Raw genomic sequence first — 22,642 nt, 5'->3', positions numbered from 1 at the left:
AGTCATGCTGATCTCTCACAATCCCTAAGTTTAGCTGCCTGAATTGTTGGTTGGAAATTTGTCAAATAGTAAATGCCATTCCCTTATTAGTTTGTCCTACTGCATGCGCTTTGGGCAGGAAACAACACTGATAATTAAGAGACCCACTGTATAAGAATACTATCCTGAGTTAAAACTATCCCAAATCTACTTTGTCCAGGCTAAAGAAGATTTCCCCCCGCAAATGCCACATAATATTCAGGCATGGGCTTTGGCAAGTCTTCAAATGTTGTAGACTACAGCTCTCTTGTTAAAATGTGGAAGGAACTGGTTTTGATATCCAGCTGCAACCGTTAAAGCTGCTCTACCAGCAGAAACCCCCTTTATTTCAGTAGGATCAGTGTTCAACTGAGAGGAAATAGGTCCCTGTGTTTGGCATAGAATGTTTGCTGCATCTGCTTACACCATCCCAAAAGCTAGGTAACAAATAAAACAATGAAAGAAAGAAAAATCTCCTGCTTTATTGATAATCATAAGTTTATTAGCTTTACCATCATTGCATTACAGTACATCATAGTTTTTTATGTACAAAACAGTAGTTGTGAAAACAAAGTCTTCTTTTTCACTGTTGTGCTATAGCAAATTTCCAGCTAGGGGCACAGGGCTGTTCACAACTGAATTTTATAAACTTTGCTAGAAGGGAATCCTACAAATCTGTCATAGTTTCAATAGACAAGTTTTCTGAATGCCAATAAACTATAAATATATAGTAGCATCATAGTCTCTGCATCAGAGGAGAGAGCTGGATTCAGGTCTCACTGGGATCAACTAGTAAGCTGCTATATTTCAGCTCCAGCCTCTCATCTAACATGGGAGTAAGGCTGTTACTGTAAAATGAAAATCAGCAGCATTAACGAGAGTATTGGAGCATACCTAACACTATCCATGGAAACAAGCCGAAGATAAGTATATTTTCAGTGGACAGTTTGGATTTGATTGTACAGTGTTCTCAACCCTCTAACGCTAAACACATTACTTTGAAGCAAGTAAGTTCTGTTGAAATAGATGGAACATACATTCCAACTTTTGCCACATAGTTTGGAAGTAAACAGTGTCCAAGTGTGGTAGACTACTTCTGTTCTTTGCTCTCACAGTAAGTTTCAAGTACAGTAGGAAAAATTCACATCCTCAGATGGCCACAGCTCTTTCCACAAATATATAAAAAACCAGCTAAAATACAGTTGAGGACAGACAACCAACAGCTGTAACAGCAATCTGGGGAAAAATGACCCCAACCAACGTGAAAAGGATTATTGGGAGCAAAAAGAGATTAAAAAAAAATGTAACAATTTCACCAGCCCTCACCTGATTTTAGCAGGAACCTTAAAAGGATCCTGTCCAAATATATGCATGGTTAACAGGATGTGCACACACCTTCCTGCCAGCTGACAGGCCATGCAGATGGAACCTGATGTATGGTTTTAGGCTGTTGCTTTGCTTCCAGATTTGCACTTTGCTGAGGTTGCAGATTCAGATGCACAGATTATTTGAGCTTTATGTGCCAATAATCCAGCAAGGGGATCTGCATGGGTGGGGCTCTTGTTCTTTTGGGACAGAAGTGTTTCCTTTGTAAGTTTTTGCTACACTCAACAAGTGCCATATGGCTTGTCCATGGATGCTGGAGAATGGCCATACAGCTCAAATAAAATAACAATGATCTGCAGATCTTTATTTTAGTTATAGAAATGTAGATTATTCAAGAATGCAGTACAAATCATATTATAGGTATACATTTTTACAGGAAAAATAATCTGAACAGCAATACCTATAATTTATCAGCTTTGTCATAGGTGATTATTGGAAGATCACTTATTTTTAAAGGCAAGATGGACAGCATTTAGAAATGTATTTGTTTGCTAACCACTCCCCTTTGAAGGAAGCAGGAGTTCCAAAGATAAGTATTGCTAAAAAAATAAGGTTTTTTTGTGTTAAACAAAGCCATAAGATGGGAGGCAAAACAACATCAGATGCCTTCCCATTTCAAAGTGGTCCTAGTACAAATGTCAGTAGTGAACACATCCAAAAATAAATACAATATAGTGGTTCCAACATTTCAAAGCATACACCTGAGATTATGCATCATAAAATGCACCTCTATGGCAAGTGCCAAGGGATTGTCCTTGTGTAATGCTATGGTACAGTATCTATCTAGTAGAATATATGAGGGATATTTTCTTGCAATCATTCATGTTTTTGCCAGTTCCCCCAAAAGCACACTACCTGCATTTTGCTATAGTTCAAAAGTAAACATGTTAAATTATTCCACCCTAATGCTGTACCATGTATGAAAACTCATCAACCATGGATTGAAAATGTTTTAGTCAAAGTAGTTTCTTTCCCCCCATATTCAGAAAGTCTAGGTACTATGTGTGCAATTGTTCAGCTACAAGGAAATCCTCTGGATCATCAAAGGAAACTTCTAATACTAAACAGCCATTCCTTAAGTATCCCCTGCATATACGAAGAAGTCACTCCGCAAATTGTCCAGGCAACTTTTTCTATTGCTGAAATGATCTTACCATTAGTACTCTTATAATCTGTTTCCAAATATTTAATCCGAGACCATCTTCCTATAGCCCAGACCCATGGTATCATTTCCTATCCTTGAGGCACAGGATGCTCAATTGATTTCACACATATTTTTTGATATCCTTTAAATAATTTTAAAACTCTAAATATACTTCTCCTGCGCCCTGATTCTATGCATGCTTACTTGCAAGTAAGTCTCACAGTTTAATGGAGCTTACTCCCAATTAAGTATGCACTGAATTGCAGCCTTACCCTTCTTTTGTTTTGGTTAAACATGCCCAGTTCCTTCAGCCTCCCTCTACAGGATTTGTTTCCCAGACCCTGTGATCATCCATGTAACTCTTGTTTCCGAGATGTCAGCATGATCTGCATTCACTGTTGAACACAGCATTCCACCCAAGTTCTTTCCAGTGCCAAAATTTTTTGATACTTCTACTTCACAAGTCTTTTGCTAAGAATTCAATTATATATTATAGGGGAAATGGAACTGCAGCTGTACCTGCAAATGGGGATCCCCATATTAAATTCTCTCCTGTAATGTGTAATATTAGCCCCATATTAAATTCTCTCCTGTAATGTGTAATATTATTCATCATGTGAATACCACATGGTGAATTTCCCCACTGCTCCACATTATTGGCTGCCACTACTGTGGGCATCTTCAAATGGTAGTGGCCATTTCTGCCCCAATACCACAATGTTGACTTATGTTTATACTGGTACCCTTGGAAACTTTTAGATTTACCCTGGACATACTCCAACTGCCCAGTTAAGATACCTAGCCCTCTTATATTTTGTGTTTCCCCCTTTGCAACATGGGCACTTGTTCACACACTTTCTCTTTTTTACTTACTGTCTGACACTTCAGCATGAAACCATTGCCCATATTTAGCTAATCCATTAAAGCAGGAATGGGCAACCTCTGTATTCTTTAGGTCACTCCAGACTGTGGTCCAGACCATCTCAACAGCCTTGCAGGCACTCAGGGTCAATGATAAGGTCAGCACCATCTAACAGCAAGGATTCCACATTTGTAGATTTAATACACATTTGTGTATAACTGAGGCATTATTGTACAAGACCCCAATAGGTGTAAACATCAGAAGTGTGGAACACCCCTGTATCTCACAACTTTTGAAAAAAATCTGTTTTCCCCATGAGGGAATGTATGGACAAAATGTTTATCATACCTTGCACAAAAGTTGGTAGGACTATTGGGATCCAGACAGTATTGCTTTTTGGTCCTGGGTATCCCTATGTTAGTCTATATCAGGTCCTCCCAACCAGTTCCTCACATCTTTAGAGTACTATATAGTATGCTTGTGAAAAATAGGTACAAAAGTAATTGACTCCAACCTTCAACATAGCTATTTCCTCTTCTAAGCCCTTTCTTTACAAGCAATAGTTCTCCCAAGTCAGGTGTCTCTCCTCACCCCCACCCCCATTTATGCAGAACAAAATTCCTTGCAGTTGGGGAAAAGCACACGTTTCCCCTCCTCAGGCGCTTTTTCAAGGCAACAATATATTATTCTAGTTGCCTACATATTATGTGAATTCTCTGATCCAGTGTGTTCGGCAATGCCATTGTTGTCAGTCTATCATCTCAGGATGTTTGCACTTGAAATAATGTCTTAAGGAATATGGTACATATTCATTTACCCAGCACACTTCAGAAGATGAGGTAGGGAAACAAAAGGTTTTGGGGGGAAATAGGATCTTACATAAATAGTGCTATTTTTGCAGGGGAGAGTGGGAAAGGCAAGAGAGTATAAGTTGGCAATCAGGTGAAGACCCCAAACCAAGCTTTGTCTTCTGGGAAGTTTGCAGGTCAATAGCTGATGAATGCATATTCAGGAAGAAATCAATAGCTGAGAAACTGATGATTAGTTTCTAATCATAACACATGTTTAGTAAGAAGATGAATGCTGTCAAAACTCTTGCAATCGGGAGTGAGGTCTGAGAGAAATACTGGTTACAAAAGAAAAAGCTTTGATACAATTGAGTGTCCGTCGAATCAGTGAAGCCACCCAAAAAGATGAAACCAAGGGTGTGGTTTAAAAGTGGTTGGAGGCAATGCCGTGCTACGTGAGAACTCTAGCAGGGACAAAGTGTGAAAGATACCCTTTCTATTCAAAATAAGTATCCCTACCCCCAGCTCTAGTTCTTAAAGGGAAAAAAGATGTATAGCTCTAAACAAACCTCTAGGAAAGTTGCACTTCACCAAGGAGGTAGACCTGGAGTCTGCCTGATTAGCAGGGCACATAAGCAATGAAATCACAGCAGTCTTCAATTCACAGTGTGGCAAGACAACTCCGAAAGGCACTTGAAAGAGGGCTTACAGCAGTGTAGGCCCCTTAGTGGTCCGGGGCAGAGAAGGAAAGAAAGACCTGCTTTCAAGTTCCATGAGCTTCTTAGTAGATGACGTTCTCCATGGTGAACTGACACTCTGAGGAGGAGGTGTAGGAGATAGGTGTGGCGTCGATGAACTGTAGTTAATATAGCTGGCCATAAGGAGAGTCACTTCAGCAATCTGTTGGGAAGGTGAAAGGAAGAAAAAAAAAAGTATTCCAATAAAATTGATTTTCTTGGACCAACTAGTAAGCTGACCTTTCGATACAATCACCCCATGCTATAAAATGGGACATAGCGCTATTATATAAACAGGTCCATCAAGCTCAGTTTTGTCATTTGTCAGTTTTGTCATGTGATTGGCAGCTACACTTCACAGGCTCGGGCAAAGATCTTTTCAAACTCAGCTACCTAAAATCCTTTAACCAGAGATGTCATGCATTGGCCAGTGTTCTTTGTTCAACTCACTGTGCATACATGATGCATGTATGATCTATAATTTGAACATTTTGAGAGAAATTTTATTTCCCACAGAGAATAGGTGCTTATTATAACTGTAGGCCAGTTAGAAAGGATGTATGCTTTGGTGAGTCACACCTTTCTGTAGAAGAAAACGCAAAAAAGCAAATATCAGGTTTCTGACTTAATGCCCAGACTGAGTAGCCTAGTCTCAGGCCACACTTCAGAGATTTTACAGGGCTTAAAACCCAGGATAAAGGTACTGCAGTGTTAATTATGCGTTTAATGATGTAATTTAGCTGTCAAACTGCACACAAGAGCTCAGGGAAAGCAATTTATGCACTAGGAAGAAAATAATAGTAATATAATATATAAATAAGTAACTTCCTAAATATACATTTCCAAATTAAAAAGGTCTTTCTTCACCACATGGAACTTGTTCAGGCTTGGAAGAAACTTGGAAGGACCAACACTTCAGAGCTACCACTGCGTGCTTGATGCACCAAGCACACACACATATATGCCTTTTTCTTCTGGCCCTATCCAGAGAAAGGAACATCAGCTGCCTTCTGGGGTTTTATATTCAATGTATGTTCAATAAAAAAAGAAATTCCCCACACTCTGCTTTGTACTCACCTTTACAGCTGCCATTGTAAAAAGTAGCTTTTCAGGAGTGGTTTTGCCAGAGCACCTGTCCTTCACTTGACTGACCACAACCATAAAGTCATCGTGACAGCCTCCAAAGGTCAGTACAGAAGAGTACGAGTAAGCCAGCTTTAAGTGCTTCATGTAAGCAAAGGATAAGATGATTAGGGACAATAAACTGCTACATAAGAGCATTGGTCTTCTACACCCTCATCTAAACGGTTTTAGGAATTGTCTAAGCCTCGTTCATGAATAGGTTTGAACAAGTCTCTCAGTCTGAATTTCTCAAATGAAATAATAATGACAGTAAAGCATAACAGAATGCCACACAAATGGTTAAATCATAAAATGTGTATAATCCAGTTTTGGTTTTTTTAAGTGCATGCCATGTTGAAGAAGCAGTTAGTAGTGTGACTTTAATGAACTGGAAGTCCATAAACTGAGAGCGTCTTTTTCTTGAAATCATCTGATTTCTCTCTTATTGCCTCTGGTTTTATTTGCCACTATCTTTCCTAAAGAAACAGTTTATTTTATAAACAGTTTATTTAATAAATACACCTGATTCAGCCAAATAAATTGTTTTGTCCTATTCTGTAATCAGAGTCAATGACAGAATGTATGCCCAGTTTCTGTCCTGCATGGTTATTGAAATGCGGTTCTGGAGAAAAGAGCTGAAATTCCTCTGCCACTGTTTCTCAACATACCAAAGTATTATATTCCAGTATACTGATTCCATCTTCATTCACAGCTATCCAAAGTGGAGAGTCTTCCAAGGGAGAAGGTAGGACAGGCTGGGGAAATAAAAAGACACAGTAATACTGTTATAATGTCATGCTACCATGGAGGGATAATAACAACTGACAAGTCTGTGGGTTCATATTATCTCGTGCACATTATTAACTATATCATATCTGTTGAAAGCCTGTATCACAGTGTGCATTACTGTTTTTAAGAAGATGCATGCTGGTTTCAGTTTTTTTAGAATCTTTAGGACAAGAGAGGCCCAGATTTATTACTTATGGTAAACTAGCATTTTGCTATTTCAAGGGAAGTTACACTGACTGCGGAAAGTGAATGGAATGCATGTTGTTGCCCTGATTTGGGGTGTTGGTTTTTTTGGTAGTTTTAGTAGCACTTTGTTAATCAAACACCTATTCAGTATCTCCATACAAATAAATCTCCCGTTCCAACCCTGAATGGTGATGAAATACAGTAGTGTTGTAATAATTTCAAGCTGCTGCAGGAATATTATTAGGAGGGAAAAACAGGGGTCTTATATCAGGACAGACCATTGGCCTATCTAGTTCAGTATTGTGTACACTGAAAGGCAGCAGCTCTCCAGAATTTCAGACCAAGGCGAGAAGAAAATGGTCTGTCATATTGTCTGGAAAACTTCTTAGTTTCCATTTTAGCTCAATAAGGATTTTCACTGGCTTGCCTTAGATACATCGTAGGGCTGGACGGAAGTAACCCCATGAGCTAGCGGAAGTGAACAGGAGGACTCCTGCCAGCACAATGAAGCTTCCTTGCCCTCTGTGGGTCCACCAGATCTACTCTGGAGGGTCATGAGAACCCCCAGAACAGAGGGCGTGGGGAGGAGAGGGGAGATCAGGAAGCAGAAATGTTTGTGCTGACAGAATGATTAATGGCACCCTCCATTTGCTTAAATTGTTATTACGGTAATAATTCAAGGGCAGTGGCAAAAAATCTTACTGCATTTATTATGTAAGTGTGAAAGTTTCAGAGAGGTAAAACTCTTGACAAGTAAGATTTGGATCATTTATCCTGCTTGTCTGCTAAAGCTAGTTTTCATTGCAATTTCCAAAGGCTATGTGATGATGTAGCGACCCCTAGTGGTAGGAAGACTAACAGCTTGAAAACACTGTCCCTTATCTATACCGTATCCCTATCCCTGTGTCTTCCCAGCTATGACACAAAATCCAGGATGTTATCCCAAAATGATATTCTGTGGAATATAGTTCGATAAAACGTGTTTGTGCATAAAAACACAGCGTTACCTTAGCAGGAAACAGTTTGGCTCCAAAAAGAGGCCATTTCCGAGCCACAGTCAAATGGATCCGAATGCATTCTTGTGGGGAGCATCCCTGCAGCGCCATCCACTTTGTAGCCAGTCGGTCAGCCAGCTGCCTATAGGAATAAGATCAATCTGTCACCTTTTTCAGCAACGGGCTTATAAAAATAGATACATTAATATAGTATCTGTCACCTAAAGGACTCAAAGTAATGCTTTTCAAAATATTAGATGGTGGAGTCACTAAGTATAGCAAAAGAGTGCAGAACATAGCACTTTTCACGTGCAAGCCACCAGACTTTTGTTTACATTTCAGCCATTGCAAGATTTCACAAGTTGACACCTGATTCTGGAAGTTTGCAAAATGAGTCAGACATTATGCTTGGATGCAAAGTTTGCAAATCAACAAGGGTGTAGGAGCCCCAAGGCTCCACTTAATCCGCTTCTGGAGACAGCAGCTGTTCCCACTTCAGAATGCTGTGCTGCTGACCAGGGGCACTTCCACACAGTCACTGTCTGCAGGTGGGATTCAGTCACATAGCAGCAAATACAATGAAAGCTGATTTGGAGCTCTTGCACAACAAACTCACGTCCCAGAAAGATCGGATTTTTTTTTTTTTGAGATAGGAAAAATGAGGGGGAAATGCACTAGGAAGTGTGGGAGAGACTTGCTTTGATGCAACATTGCCTAGCCACCCTCCCCTGCAAACAATTCAGAGTAAACGCCCATCAAATAGCCAAGGTTATCCAATCTCTCAGCAAACAAATCAGGATGAATGATCACTGAACAGATCATCTGGAAGCACCCTTAACAAAGGGCAGACTCTAACGAAGAGCCTGCTTTTTTCTACCCAGAAAGAGGTGTCAAATTTTAAAAGCAGTGCTTTTCTTCTAGGAAAAAAAAGGTGCCGGTATTGCGCACCCTTGAGTACCCCCACAAAGAAAACACTGTTTATAAGAGGTTTAACAAAAGGAACATAACTTTGAATCTACCTCTCATTTAAATCAGAACCAGTGAAAGCTGTGAATGTCCTGTGTGAGTGTCTGGACGCAGTTGGAGGATGGATGGTGGCTAACAGATTGAGGCTGAATCCTGACAAGACAGAAGTATTGCCACAGGGGGAGGGGTGGGGGTGGGAGACTACCTGGTTTTGAATGGGGTAGTCATTTTGAAGGTGGGAGTCATTTTGGACTCCTAGCTGTCCATGGAGGTCAATTCTGTGTCCAGGGCAGCTGTCTACCAGCTCCATCTGGTACACAGGCTGAGACCCTACCTGCCTGCAGACTGTCTCGCCAGAGTGGTGCATGCCCTGGTTATTTTCCGCTTGGACTAATGCAATGCTCTCTACATGGAGCTACCTTTGAAGGTGACATGCAAACTACAAATAATACACAATGAGGCAGCTAGACTGGTGACCGGAAGTGGCTGCCAGGACCATATAACGCCGGTCCTAAAGGATCATCACTGGCTCCCAGTAGGTTTCCAAGCGCAATTCAAATTGTTGGTGCTGACCTTTAAAGCCCTAAATGGCCTCGGCCCTGTATACCTGAAGGAGCGTCTCCACCCCATCATTCAGCCCAGACACTGAGGTCCAGCTCCGAGGACCTTCTGGTGGTTCCCTCACTGCGAGAAGTGAAGCTACAGGGAACCAGGCAGAGGGCCTTCTCAGTAGTGGCGCCTGCCCTGTGGAACACCCTCCCATCAGATGCCAAGGAGATAAAGAACTACACAACTTTTAGAAGACATCTGAATGCTGCTCTGTATTGAGAAATTTTTAAAGTTTGATGTTTTATTATGTTTTTATATGTACTGGATGCTGCCCAGAGTGGCTGTGGAAACCCAGCCAGATTGGCGGGATATAAATAAAATCCTCATCCTCAGTTTGAGAGAGTCAAGTTGGTATTATTTGAAGCTGTGAGTCTGTCTTCCTTTATAGGATGCAAGTGTGTGCTTTGTCTTACTAATCAGAATTTCTAAGTGATAGGTGTGTGTGCATCCAATGATAATTAAAGGTAAAGGTAACCCTGACCTAGGCCAAATCGCAGACGACTCTGGGGTTGCGCGCTCACCTCGCTCTATGGGCCGAGGGAGCTGGCGCTTGTCAGCAGACAGCTTCCAGGTCATGTGGCCAGCATGATTAAGCTGCTTCTTGAGAACCAGAGCAGTGCACGGAAATGCCATTTATCTTCCCACCGGAGCAGTACCTATGTATCTACTTGCACTTTGACTGCTTTTGAACTGCTAGGTGGGCAGGAGCAGGGACCGAGCAACGGGAGCTCACCCCATCACGGGGATTCAAACCGCCGACCTTCTGATCAGCAAGCCCTAGGCTCTGTGGTTTAGACCACAGCACCACCCGCGTCCCCAGATCAATGACAATTAGCTAAACTCAACCCTTGTATTTGCATCTTATTTTTAAATATAGAATTTTATTTTTTAAATAAAGTTCAAAATTAAAGGACTAAAAAGAAAAACAGCATATAACAATGCAAGATGAGCACTAGATAATATTTTATTTTTAGCTCAAAACTCCATATGGCAAAAAGCAGGCAGGCATGCTTACTCTTCTTACCTTAGCTGCTCTGCAGTAGTGCTATGCTTGTAGCGCTTGGGATAGAATTTGTCCAGGACCTGCTGGAGAAGATGTTGCATTTTGGATTGGGATGACCTTCCAGGACTTGATGGTACTGGCCGATCTAAGTCTCCATATTCCACCTAAGGGGGGGGGAATACATCAAAACAAACAATTGTTTTGTGCAAGTGATTAGTATGTGAGTGCTTCTCTCTCTCTCTCTCTTTCTCTCTCTCTCTCTCTGTGTGTGAGAGAGAGAGAGAATGTGGAAGGCAAGCAACTATCAGAGGCATAACAAATAAAGAAGGTAACGTAGAAGTTCTAAACAGTAGACTAGAATTCAAATTAACAACTGGGATCTGCTCCTTTTCAGGGTTCCATTGCCTTGTCACTCTTTCTTCTGGGAAAATTCATTCCATTCTCCCTCCTTGGTTTTCTGTTCCTACTCCCTCAAAAACTCAGTTTGTGACAAGTGTTGGATCAACATCTTAGCTAAGCGTAGTCATGTATTGCACTACAGGCAACTCCCCACTTGTGTGGGGATTGTGTTCCTGGCTGCAACATGCGTCAACGGGATGCGCGGAAGTTTGACCCACCCCATTCCACCCCTGTCTCCTTGCAGCACTGAAAACAGCACACGTGCCAGTGGTCACATGTGTGCCATTTGTCGGTGCCTCTAGTGGACCCTGCTGTGCTTTACCAGCTTGTAACCTACGCTGTACTGACTTCATCAAGAAAACTTTTAAACCTTGGAGGAGTGGTGGCATCACTGAGGCAAGATGGTGTTTTGATCCAAAATGAAGTCTTGCTCAAATTTTTAACAGCCACAAGCAGGCTATGAGCTGCAGAATCGGAGGATCACAAAGCAGCACTCTGGACAACTGGTTTTCACCGCCATCTCAGATCATCAGAGAATCACAAGCCCAAGCAACAGCCGATTCCAATGTGGCTACCAGCGCTCAATGCAATGAAAAAAACAACAACCCAGAGAGACCAGAAGCTCCATTTGATATGGCAGCTTTAGCTGCCCTAATTAAAAGAACTGCCCGAGGACTGGGGTAAAGCACTGATGCTGCTGAGAGGAGAGATTTTAAAACGCACCCAATCTCAGATGTTTCCACAATAGTTTTTCAAACAATCAAATGATGGGACAATCACTACACCCAAACTTAGCCCTACTATCTTTACTCCTCAGATTAAGAACATAACCAATAAAGATCTTATCCTCCATTTATCAACTGCAGCTAGATAAGTGATTGTCAAAAATCAGAAAGCTCTAAATGCAAATCTTTTTTGAAGCCTGGATTTTGCAAGTATGGGACACTGTGCATAAGGACAAACTCCATTTTCACAGTAAGAATATTGATCAGCATTGTGGGGGATGACTCACACTTTCTGTACGATAGGGTAGCCTTTTATTGACTTTGTTAAGAGAATCAAACATGGTTTTCACCCTCCATCAACTCATGGAGCATTATGGAGAGACACTTTCATTTGACGGCTATTTTTCTTTCTTTTCTGTACAACTGCTAAGTCCTGTTTTCTTTGTATGGGTATTTTTTTTGCTACTTGAAATTTAAAATCAATAATAATAATAATAATAATAATAATAATAATAATGTGGGTTAAACCACTGAGCCTAGGGTTTGCCGATCAGAAGGTTGGCAGTTCGAATCCCCGTGACGGGGTGAGCTCTCGTTGTTCGGTCCCTGCTCCTGCCAACCTAGCAGTTCAAAAGCACATCAAAGTGCAAGTAGATCATGGCGTTTCCGTGCACTGCTCTGGTTTGCTGGAAACAGCTTAGTCATGCTGGCCACATGACCCGGAAGCTGTACGCCGGCTCCCTTGGCCAATAAAGCGAGATGAGCACCGCAACCCCAGAGTCGGCCACGACTGGACCTAATGGTCAGGGGTCCCTTTACCTTTACCTTAACCACTTCCTCCACAGTGAAACCAACTGTAAGATTTGGTTGTGATGCCTATGAATAAATCTTCCTTATGCTGATGGAAACAACAACTTTTAAACCTCCAGTTGTGAACATTTATGAGTTCCAAGTCCAGGACACTGACCAGATCCAGACCTGCTTAGCTTCAGCAAGACCGTGTCTTCACGTGCATTTGAACCAAACCGTAGCCTTAGAACCACTGCCTACTCCAACATGCTACGCAGAGATAGAGAACTTTATAGCGGTCACATCAAAATATTCAAGCAGTATCTGTGGTTCCTCTTCTAGCTTGAGAGAGGGCATGTGGTTTTTACTGCCTTGGAACCACCAGTGACCTTATTGCTCCTTGACACCCACAAGCATGAGGGTTTGGCCACTCACCTGAGCCATCAAAGCTGCCATTTCCAGAGCCAGCTCCTTATTGACAGGGAATCTCCCACTGGCTATTTCCCCACTAATCTGGAAAGCCAGCAGCAATCGTTCTCGGTCCGTCTCACCTTTTGCTTGGCTTCGGAAATACAACCTAAATGGGCGAAAAATGCCAAAGAGGAAAAAGAAACACGCCAACCACACCTTAGCACAGCATCTAGACCTTGCTCAGTCTAAGTACAATGAGTCTTTACTTACAGCTTTAAAGCTAATGTCGTATCGGGGAGATTACTCAGGGCACAATCCCCAGGGAAGTTTTCCTGCACAGACCTGCACATCTCCAGTTAATTTCAAGGGAATATATGGAGGGGAATTTTTTTTGGCAGGGACTCCTCTGTTTTATTGCTATAAGGAAGCACACTTAACGGAAGCGATGGGTCACTGTTGCTTACCAGAAAGGAGAAGGGGAAGGGTGGTTCAAAGGCACCAGCAGAGCCAATTAAGCCAATGTCAGTTGATAAGTCGCAGTTAAGCAGCCTGAATTATTGAGAATTTCCTCAATAATTCCGCCCCCCCCCCAATTAATTTCAGTTCTAGTTAAATAACAGAAGTAAATATAAAGCTGGATCAAACCTTAAGCTCCACAAGACATAGGGATGCAATACCAATCCAAGCCAGCAGTGGGCAGTACCTGTTTTTATATGTTAGTTTCACTATTCTTGTGCCACCTTCATATTTTCCAGGATTCAACTCTTTCAGAGCTTGCTCCCACTTTGAAATGACATCACAGATCTTTAAAAGAGAGACTGAATGAGGCTGAAGACAGAAACTTCGTGCTAGACATGCATAAAACAGCACAGGTCATAGGACAGTACTGCAAACCTGGGCTCATTTCAGTGAGACATGAATCCTTATTAAATATTGAAACTTTGCAAAGGATTTAGAAATAAGCATACCTACTGTGATAATATTTGAACAGGCACTATTTAGAAGCCATGAAAAACTTTTAACTATTTCTTTGGACAACAAAACAAATAAATAAACAAGGGAGTCAGTGCCAACATATTTTCAATTAAACATTTACAGATGTGTATGCTGTACATATAAAACAAAATATTCACCTTTCTTTTCATCAAGAATAATTCCATATCATTAGTCTAGTTAAATAATAATCCTTACTCAATACTAAACTAAATATGAGATAATGTATTTACTCAGTTAATGTGTTTGTGGGAGGGGCGGTTATTGGATTATATTGGGTTTTTTGGGTTATGTATTTTGTGTTCTCATCATCTGAGGCACTTGTTCATGTGCCTCCTCCACAAGATGTCCAGAGAGTGGCAAGACAAGAACAGGCCTTTTCTGCAGTGGCTCCCCGCTTGTGGAATGCTTTCCCCAGGGAGGCTCACCTAGCGTGCCAGGCAAAAACGTTCATCTTCTCCCACGCCTCTGGCTAATTAAACAATCTATTGAGTTTTAAACTGTGTGTGGGAGGGTTATCGCTTTCGTTTGTTACTGTACTATATGTTTCTGTGTTTTTATATTGTAAACCACCCTGCGATCCTCAGATGAAGGGCGGTATAGAAATTTAATAAATAATAATAATAATGAGTAATCATGCTTAATCACCTTCATAGGGCCTTGTAGGCAGTGTTCTAGATCCCTACCAGAAGGATCGTCTGTAAATAGGTAAAACCCTGAGTTTGAAGACAGCCTCATTCCTGTCTCCTGGTTCAGCCGCTGCAAGAACTCATCCACAGTTGAGGAGCCATCAAAACCGACCACCTGAAATGAAACAGTTGAGAAGCAATCATGAAGACAAAATCATTGCTGATGGGTGAGCACATGGACACAGTTTAGCTGTACAGATCCATCGGCAAGCATAACCCATGGCAAATTCTGTACTGAGGCGGAGGAGGGCATAATGGGTCATTTCACCCAGCCTTGATATCTTCTCAGTGTAAAGTCACCCAGCCCTCTTGTCTCACCTGGTAGGTCCCATTCATGAAGTGGACTGGGATGCTGAAGGGGAGTGAGTGGTGGTAGGGATTCCTCAGCAAAATGGACACGACCTCCATTCGGGAAGGTCTAGCTTCTCGCTCTCTAGCTTTCAAAGTGCGCTCCATTGATCTTCGACAGTAGATGGCATACTTGCCTATTTCGGTTCTAAATCACAGAAGCGGGGGGGCGGGGGAGTAAAATATGTTTCAGAAACACCTATTGCACTATTGCAATTATTGCTTTTTCAATAACTATCATGCTGTTGCATGTCACCAGGGGTTCCAGGCGCTCACCCAGGGTCAGTATTTCCTTCTGGAAATGAGGCACAGCAGAGACTGTGGTGTTTTTATGACATATGGTTTATTTACACATATATGCAGCCTGCGCATGCAATGGAGGGGTTCACAGCATTAACAACCCCAAATGGTATTGTTTCTCCCATAGCTGCAACCATGAATTCAAAATTAAAAATTTCTTCCACTAGTGAGAATAAGTTGAATCCCTTCCTATTAGAGCCATTCATAAAAATTGACTCCAGTTTAACCCAGACAAGACAAGCTCTTCACCTGGGGTCTGCATGCTGCTGTAGGTGATGCTTGAGATACCAAAGGAAATGTTGCTGAGGCAGGAAGAGAGGAGCGCAAAGAGCAAGTAATTGCCAGCACTGTGAAGAAAAACAGGGTTACAGTGAATAAAGCCACCATTTCTGTTGTCCCTGCCATTTATTCTCAAGACAAAAATATCATCTACCCAATTCCCATGGATGGTTGATTCACACATCACAAATGCTACCAAAGCAATAGTTTTGAGGGAGGGAACCAGTTTTGCAAAGGATATTTACCTAGTGTAAATAGATACAGCTCTACGAGGGGAGCAGCAATTTGCTGAGGTTGCTTGCCTGGGTGCCCTTATCTTTAAAAATATGCTTCAGCTCCCATCAAACATGAAGAAGCCTTATTACGAGGACTTCATTCCACCACTATCAGACCAGTATAAGGTCTAAGCGAGGCATTAGGTGAGTAGGTTTGTAGTCAGGTTTTCTGAGGCAGTGATCAACCACTTTTCAGTGTCACTGTGAAGGTTTCCATTCTATATCCAGTGGAGCTGAATGAGTATGGTCTGACTTTACCTTTTCAGTTATCATTTCTCAGGCTTTGTCTACATGTTACCCTTCTGCAGGGAATCAAACTACTTATCACACATGACCAAAAAAGAAAAAAAGAAAAAATGTTTCTGTGGAAATAAATACAATTGCTGCCAGCGCAAATGCAGACATATTAAGAAGTTCTCTGTTAATAAGTCATTTAAATTCAGACGTGGCAATCGGCACCTTGAACAGGGGAACATTCACCTGGATGACGGAGTGATTCTGAGCTTCCCTGCTGGTCTGTTTGACTAACTGACAATAGATTTCATTCTGTAGCTCACTGTGAGTCAGGCAGACCTGGAGCGCTGTCTGAGCCAGGGTCACATGATAATCAATAGATGGAGCTTCCACAGGAATGTTGATAAACAGCTGGCAAGACTGATAAAGGGGGGTGGAGAACAGAAGTACATTAACTGAGATGGAAGCGATAGTATCATTAAACTTTCCTCACAACCATTAACAAGTTTATAATCTACGACAACGATGACGACGACTACAGTGGAACCTCGGTTTCCGAACATAATCCGTTCTGGAAGTCCGTTTGACTTCCGAAATATTTGAAAACCAAGGATCAAAGGGTTGGCTGCAAAGTCAATGGGAAAAAATGAAAAACGCGCCTTGGAAGCCATTTAACTTCCAAGGCACATTCGAAAATGGAAGCATTCACTTCCGGGTTTTGGGTGTTTGGCTTCCGAAATGTTCGGCAGCCGAGACATTCAAAAACCAAGGTTTGACTGTATTTAGATAGGGCCATCAGAATGCACTGCATTTCACAGAAGAGATTATAAAATGACATGTCCCTGCCCCAAGGAACTTGCAATTCAGTATATGGCACAGGAAGTGAAGCAGAGGCAGGGGCTTTAAAGAGAAACAACATGTGGTTGTTTCAGTTGCACATGCTAAGTTACAGTCTGTGTTATTGTAGGGGGTAGGAACTAGGGGACTGTATCAAAGGCTTCATGAAAAGGGTATTGAAGGATTTGAATTAAGCAAGATAATGGGCATCGTAGGTGTTTCCAAAAGGCAGTTCCAAGATTATGGGGCAGCAAGAGAGAAAGGGAAGAGTTTTAAGTTGCTTTTGGGCCTTGTGCAAACTTGACTCTCCCTTTCATCTTTCTTCAAAAATAAAATAAAATGCTTGAATAGTATATGTGGAGAGCCGTCTCTGTAAATACCTTGAAGAGTTTGAGGGCCTCTGTCTGCAGGGCTTCTGAAGGCAGAGTGGTGAGGGAAGCCTGCAGCCCCTCTTTGCTGTAACACAGCATAGGATGTTTCCACAAGGGAGAATCTGAATCAGTGGGAGGGACAAAGCTAGTTAGACGCTGCACAGGGCAAGGGATATTGCAAAGGAATATAAAACTCTGGCGAATGAATCAGAAGTTGAGAGCACCACGCTACTTCATCAGCATCTTTGGACTTAGAGCCATTCAGCACAGTTAGAAAACAGCACAAAGCACAGCCCTCCTGGCGACATCCCATTTCAAAATGCAGGTGAGGAACTATGTGCTTGAATTTTCTACCATGTTAAAAACTCTGCACTAATGGAAATGCAGGACATTGGGGAGAAGGTCAGGCTACAATCCTTTTCCCAGACTTGCTAGGTTTCAACATGCAGGGAGTTTTTATCTTCTACAGTCCAAATATACTATGTTTAATTAAGGCAGGCTTCCTCAACCTTGGCCCTCCAGATGTTTTGAGACTACGATTCCCAGTATCCCTGACCACTGGTCCTGCTAGCTAGGGATCATGGGAGTTGTTGGCCAAAAACATCTGGAGGGCCAAGGTTGAGGAAGCCTGAATGAAGGCTCTGTTACTCCACATCTGGCCAGGGCAAGGATGGGAGCAGAACTGTCTTTACAGTCTACTTAGTTGGATTTTGCACATTCATTGTGCCTGCTCACCACTGTGGAGATGTCATAAGAGGAAGAAAGTATCCATCTGTCAGAACATTTCCAATTCCTGTGCTTCAAAATTGTCTGTTACAACCTTGGATCAGGAGGAGGGGAAGCCACCATGTTGACAAATGACAACAGCACAACAAGCTCTTTGGGAAAAGTATTTTCCTTTCTACTTACTTGGGTCTCCTTCTGCATCTAGTAGCTTCCCAATCAGCTGCTCATATGCAGTGCCTGCCTTTGCACTGCTACTTCCTGCTGCTACTGTCAGATGGTACAACCAGGTATCCTTGGAATAAAAGGGCAAAGAAAACTGAGCTGAAAATCTCATAGGCTCAACCTAAGAACTTTAAACATATAGCATACCATCTGGGTGTATCATCTGGCACCTGTGATAGACGTACAGGGCTAATTTCTTCAGTTTCCAGCAAATGCAGCTTGTTTTTCAGTCTATAACAGGGATGCACTCCTTCCCTCACAACTGGAGGGAAGTTATACTTTGCAAGCACTAAAATTGCAAAGATTTTGTACCTGGGAAAATATGATTGTCACGTTTTCCCAGCAAAGCATATCATACTTAATGTTCCATTGCTGATAATCTGGAGCCCTCCCACGAGTATGTAATAGAATAGGTACATTTTAAATAACGAAATTTATTATTTAAAATGCATCTATTCTGTAATGCGGTTAATTATTATTTTCCTAAATACCTTCTCCTGTTTGGTACGAATGAGTAGATAGGTGGGACTCTGCTCCGGAGGGTGAATAACCAGGGTGCAATGTGAAGAAAGTAGCCCCCCACCATTAGCCTCATAATCTTCATCAGAATCACAGGAGCGATCAACTTCTTCCACCTTTGATTCCCGCAGGTGCAAATGGCCAAGGGGGCACTGAGAAAAGAAGGCCAAACAGGTCAATGTGCATGGTAGAAAATACACGTGTGTGTTAAATCAATAAATAGTAATAAAAACAGGAGGTTATAGGCTGTGTAAGGAGCTATTGGCTAGGACTGATGAGAAAAATGCTGAATATAAAAGCGGATAAAAAATACCTTGTCTTCCTGACTGCGATAATAGTAAAATGTTTTTCCAATCAGAGCACACCAAACCAGCTTGGAATGTCCATGTTTCACCTGCAGAAACAGCCCAGGAATAAAAAGATTTTCTTTCAACTTGTTTGCATGGGTTCATTTAATTTTTCTGGAAAACTTAGAATTGCACACACACACTTTTCTTTCTCTTTCTCTTTGATAAAAAAAAGATTACAGTGGTGCCCCGCAAGACAAATGCCTCGCAAGACGGGAAACCCGCTAGACGAAAGGGTTTTCCGTTTTTGAGCTGCTTCGCAAGACGATTTTCCCTATGGGCTTGCTTTGCAAGACGAAAACGTCTTGCGAGGTTCCGATTTTTCCCCGCTTCCCCCCCCCTTTTCTAAGCCGCTAAGCCACTAATAGCCTTTTAGCCGCTAATCCGCTAAGCCTTTAATAGCCGCTAAGCCTTTAATAGCCGCTAAACCGCTAATAGCGCTAATCCGCTAATAGGGTTGCTTCGCAAGACGAAAAAACCGCTAGACGAAGAGACTCGCGGAACGGATTAATTTCGTCTTGCGAGGCACCACTGTATTTTTTTTTGAAATATAGTTCTGAAGATCTACAAAGGAAAGGATATTTTGCTTCCTATTAAAGATGCTTTAATTTAAATTCTTGATTAGTATAAGACACTGTTGGTTTGATCATATTCCTACTTAGACCAACTTGGTTTGGCTGTCTAGGTTTAAATTCCAACCCATAGAAACTGCTGTACTAAAACACTGATTCAGACCTTGTCCGGGGGGGGGGGGCGGGGGATGTCCAACCATCATGTAGGAAAGAGGATCATGTCAAAATGTCCCCAACCAGCTACATGGAGAAGCCCTGGTCCGCTTAAGACAGTAGAACCTTGCTCTGAGGAGCTTTTTATTTTGGCTGCCTTCAGGCTGCTACAGTATACTCAGCAAACCAATGAAAAAGTAGCTCTTGATTGGGCCAGACCCTGCTTCAGCCAAAGCTCTTCTGCTCAGCCCACACCTGAGAGACGAGATGACGAATCCGAGTTCAAAGTCTATGGGAACCAACCTATCAATTAAGTATTGCAACAGTAGGTTTGTTACAGTCTATCAATGCTGGGTTTAATTCTTTTGCGTATTTACTGTAGTGGATGTTAATCTACCTGTGCTGTCCCATAGTTGTGTTGCATCTCAGCCTTTGCTAACCTGGTGCCCTCTATGTATTCTGGGCTACAACTCCCATTAGCTCAATGGAAATTATAGTCCACAGCACCTAAGGAGCAGCAGGTTGGCAAAGGCCACTGTTTCTGGTGCAGATATGCAGTACCTTGGTGAGCCAGCCTTTCACAGTGGGTTTGGCATCACTGAGAGGGATTTCCGTAGCACTGGTCGCCTGCACCTTCAGGATGTTTTGAAGGACACAAATCCATTCCTCCAGAATGTTAGGAGAGTCAGCTGACAGGAAATAGGTTCGTTTTTCAGTGATGAGCTAAAGGTGAAGGAAATGTTACATGTTGCTACAACCAAGAATGAAGGCTTTTGCCATATTAATGTTGTTATTGCAGTAAATGAGTTGCTTTCTAATGTTCTGGCCACATTCACTAGAACCTTTCAAGGCAAGATAAAAGTGCCTTAGAAACATAATAGAGGCACTGTCACTCTTCATCTATTTTGTTACCCACGCACACACACATACACAAAGCTCGGAAGCTGTTCAGCTATTTCATTGGCATTGATGAGCTGCCAAAGGGGGGGGGGAGCACAGAACTGTGATGCACTCAGTGAGATGAATTGCCAGTGTGTTGTTTATTATGACACACAACTCAAAATTTAGTTGCTCCTCAATGCCATTCGAGGATATAAAAATAAGGCTAGGTCAGGGGTCAGCAAACTTTTTCAGCGGGGGGGAGGGAAGGGGCCAGTCCACTGTCCCTCAGACCTTGTGGGGGGCTGGACTATATTTTGGAAGAAGAAGAAGAAAAAAAGAATGAATTCCTATGCCCCACAAATAACCCAGAGATGCATTTTAAATAAAAGGACACATTTTATTCATGTAAAAACACCAGGCGGGACACGGGTGGTGCTGTGGGTTAAACCACAGAGCCTAGGGCTTGCCCATCAGAAGGTCAGTGGTTCGAATCCTCGTGACGGGGTGAGCTCCCGTTGCTCGGTCCCTGCTGCTGCCAACCTAGCAGTTCATAAGCATGTCAAAGTGCAAGTAGATAAATAGGTACCGCTCCAGAGGGAAGGTAAACGGCGTTTCCGTGCGCTGCTCTGGTTCGCCAGAAGCGGCTTAAGTCATGCTGGCCACATGCTGTACGCTGGCTCCCTCGGCCAATAAAGTGAGATGAGCATCGCAACCCTAGAGTTGGCCATGACTGGACCTAATGGTCAGGGGTCCCTTTACCTTTACCTTTAAAAACACCAGGCAGGTACCACAAATAACCCAGAGATGCATTTTAAATAAAATGACACATTCTACTCATGTACAAACACGCTGATTCCTGGACCATCCGCGGGCCAGATTTAGAAGGCAATTGGTCCAAATCCGGCCCCCAGGCCTTAGTTTGCCTACTCATGGGCTAGGTGATATCCAGAGAAGAACTGGCAGCAGAAGAAATTCCAGCAGCAGCACAGCTCTGCAAACATCGCAGGAGCACTATTGCAAGTTTTGTATAAAGGGGACATAATAACATAACAAGATCCCTGCTGGATTAGGCCAAAGGTCCCTCAAAGTCTAACATCCTGTTCTCACAGTGGCTGACAAGATGCCTACAGGAAGCCCATAGGAAGGACCCAAGTGTAGCAGTGCTCTCTCCCCACTTGGGATTATCAACAACCAGTATTCAGTGGCATACTGCCTTAAGACACTGGAGGTAGAAAATAGCCATCATGAGTATAAGTGATGTCAGCAGAATTTAACCTTTGTCAAATATGGCTGATAGTTACGAAATTTAGTGTGATGTGAGAATGTATCTGTATCTTCACATCTTCCGATTTTGATGACAAATTAAGAGAATGGATATGTGGCCCCTGTTGACATTTCTGATATTTTTGCATCTTCTGTTTTTATTTGTGTTTATATTTTATGTATGATGGAATAAATGTTTTTTTTAAAATTATGTGTAATGAATCTGAACAGATCAAAGTGCTGTAATTTAGACGTTTCTGCATTATTGACAGAAGTGCAATAATACTTGGGAGACTTTACAGGAAAGTGGGCTGTGTCAAAACCTTTCTACAGCTTTCTTCAAACATTAAAGGTTAAGTTTACGTTGAGTATTAGGTTTCAGGTCTTCTAGTATATGAACTTAATCTGCCTGATCTTTTCTGCAGGGCAAAACCATATGAAAACCAAGAACTTCAATTCAGGTTTGTCATGACAGGGAAAGTTGTCTCAATTAAAACATTTTCTCTCCCTGCCAATCTCTGTTAGTGCCCTTTAGACTTCAGAAATAAGAAACAAAGGTCAAAAGCAATGCTCACTTGGAATGTTTGAGATCCTTCACCCCGTATGATCTGGCAAGAAGAATTCAGTTCCACCTGCCCCTGGGGCTTGCAGATGACATCACTCTGGAGAGAGGAAGGAAATGCAAGAGACAATGAACAATACG

General features: G+C 42.1%; 2 protein-coding genes across 7 annotated transcripts in view; both read right to left on the bottom strand.

Moving 5' to 3' along the window:
• Positions 1–22,642, bottom strand: part of LOC309534386 (uncharacterized protein) — a gene marked incomplete at its 3' end in the record, with an annotated part of 296,522 nt that overhangs the window by 10,894 nt on the left and 262,986 nt on the right. The gene's annotated exons all lie outside the window — the stretch shown is intronic.
• The window catches only part of PLEKHH1 (pleckstrin homology, MyTH4 and FERM domain containing H1), a 56,699-nt gene continuing 34,537 nt past the window's right edge, over positions 481–22,642 (bottom strand). For all 5 annotated transcript variants that reach the window (XM_082223759.1, XM_082223761.1, XM_082223757.1 and 2 more), the window contains exons 13-29: positions 22,515–22,601; positions 20,356–20,517; positions 19,036–19,116; positions 18,695–18,874; positions 18,165–18,273; positions 17,265–17,377; positions 16,294–16,467; positions 15,509–15,606; positions 14,930–15,107; positions 14,571–14,726; positions 13,633–13,733; positions 12,954–13,095; positions 10,627–10,769; positions 8,040–8,169; positions 6,726–6,812; positions 6,013–6,159; positions 481–5,098 (exon numbers count right to left, since the gene is read on the bottom strand). In XM_082223759.1, the coding sequence (XP_082079885.1) occupies positions 4,904–5,098; positions 6,013–6,159; positions 6,726–6,812; positions 8,040–8,169; positions 10,627–10,769; positions 12,954–13,095; positions 13,633–13,733; positions 14,571–14,726; positions 14,930–15,107; positions 15,509–15,606; positions 16,294–16,467; positions 17,265–17,377; positions 18,165–18,273; positions 18,695–18,874; positions 19,036–19,116; positions 20,356–20,517; positions 22,515–22,601 (2,283 nt within the window). In that variant the 3' untranslated portion in view covers positions 481–4,903. The remainder of the gene's footprint in view (positions 5,099–6,012; positions 6,160–6,725; positions 6,813–8,039; positions 8,170–10,626; positions 10,770–12,953; positions 13,096–13,632; positions 13,734–14,570; positions 14,727–14,929; positions 15,108–15,508; positions 15,607–16,293; positions 16,468–17,264; positions 17,378–18,164; positions 18,274–18,694; positions 18,875–19,035; positions 19,117–20,355; positions 20,518–22,514; positions 22,602–22,642) is intronic.

The sequence above is a fragment of the Podarcis vaucheri genome (assembly GCF_965113315.1).
Source record: "Podarcis vaucheri genome assembly, chromosome: 1".
Taxonomy (NCBI): domain Eukaryota; kingdom Metazoa; phylum Chordata; class Lepidosauria; order Squamata; family Lacertidae; genus Podarcis; species Podarcis vaucheri.
Note: the sequence above shows the minus strand (reverse complement) of the source record. Positions and strands in the feature narration are given on the sequence as shown.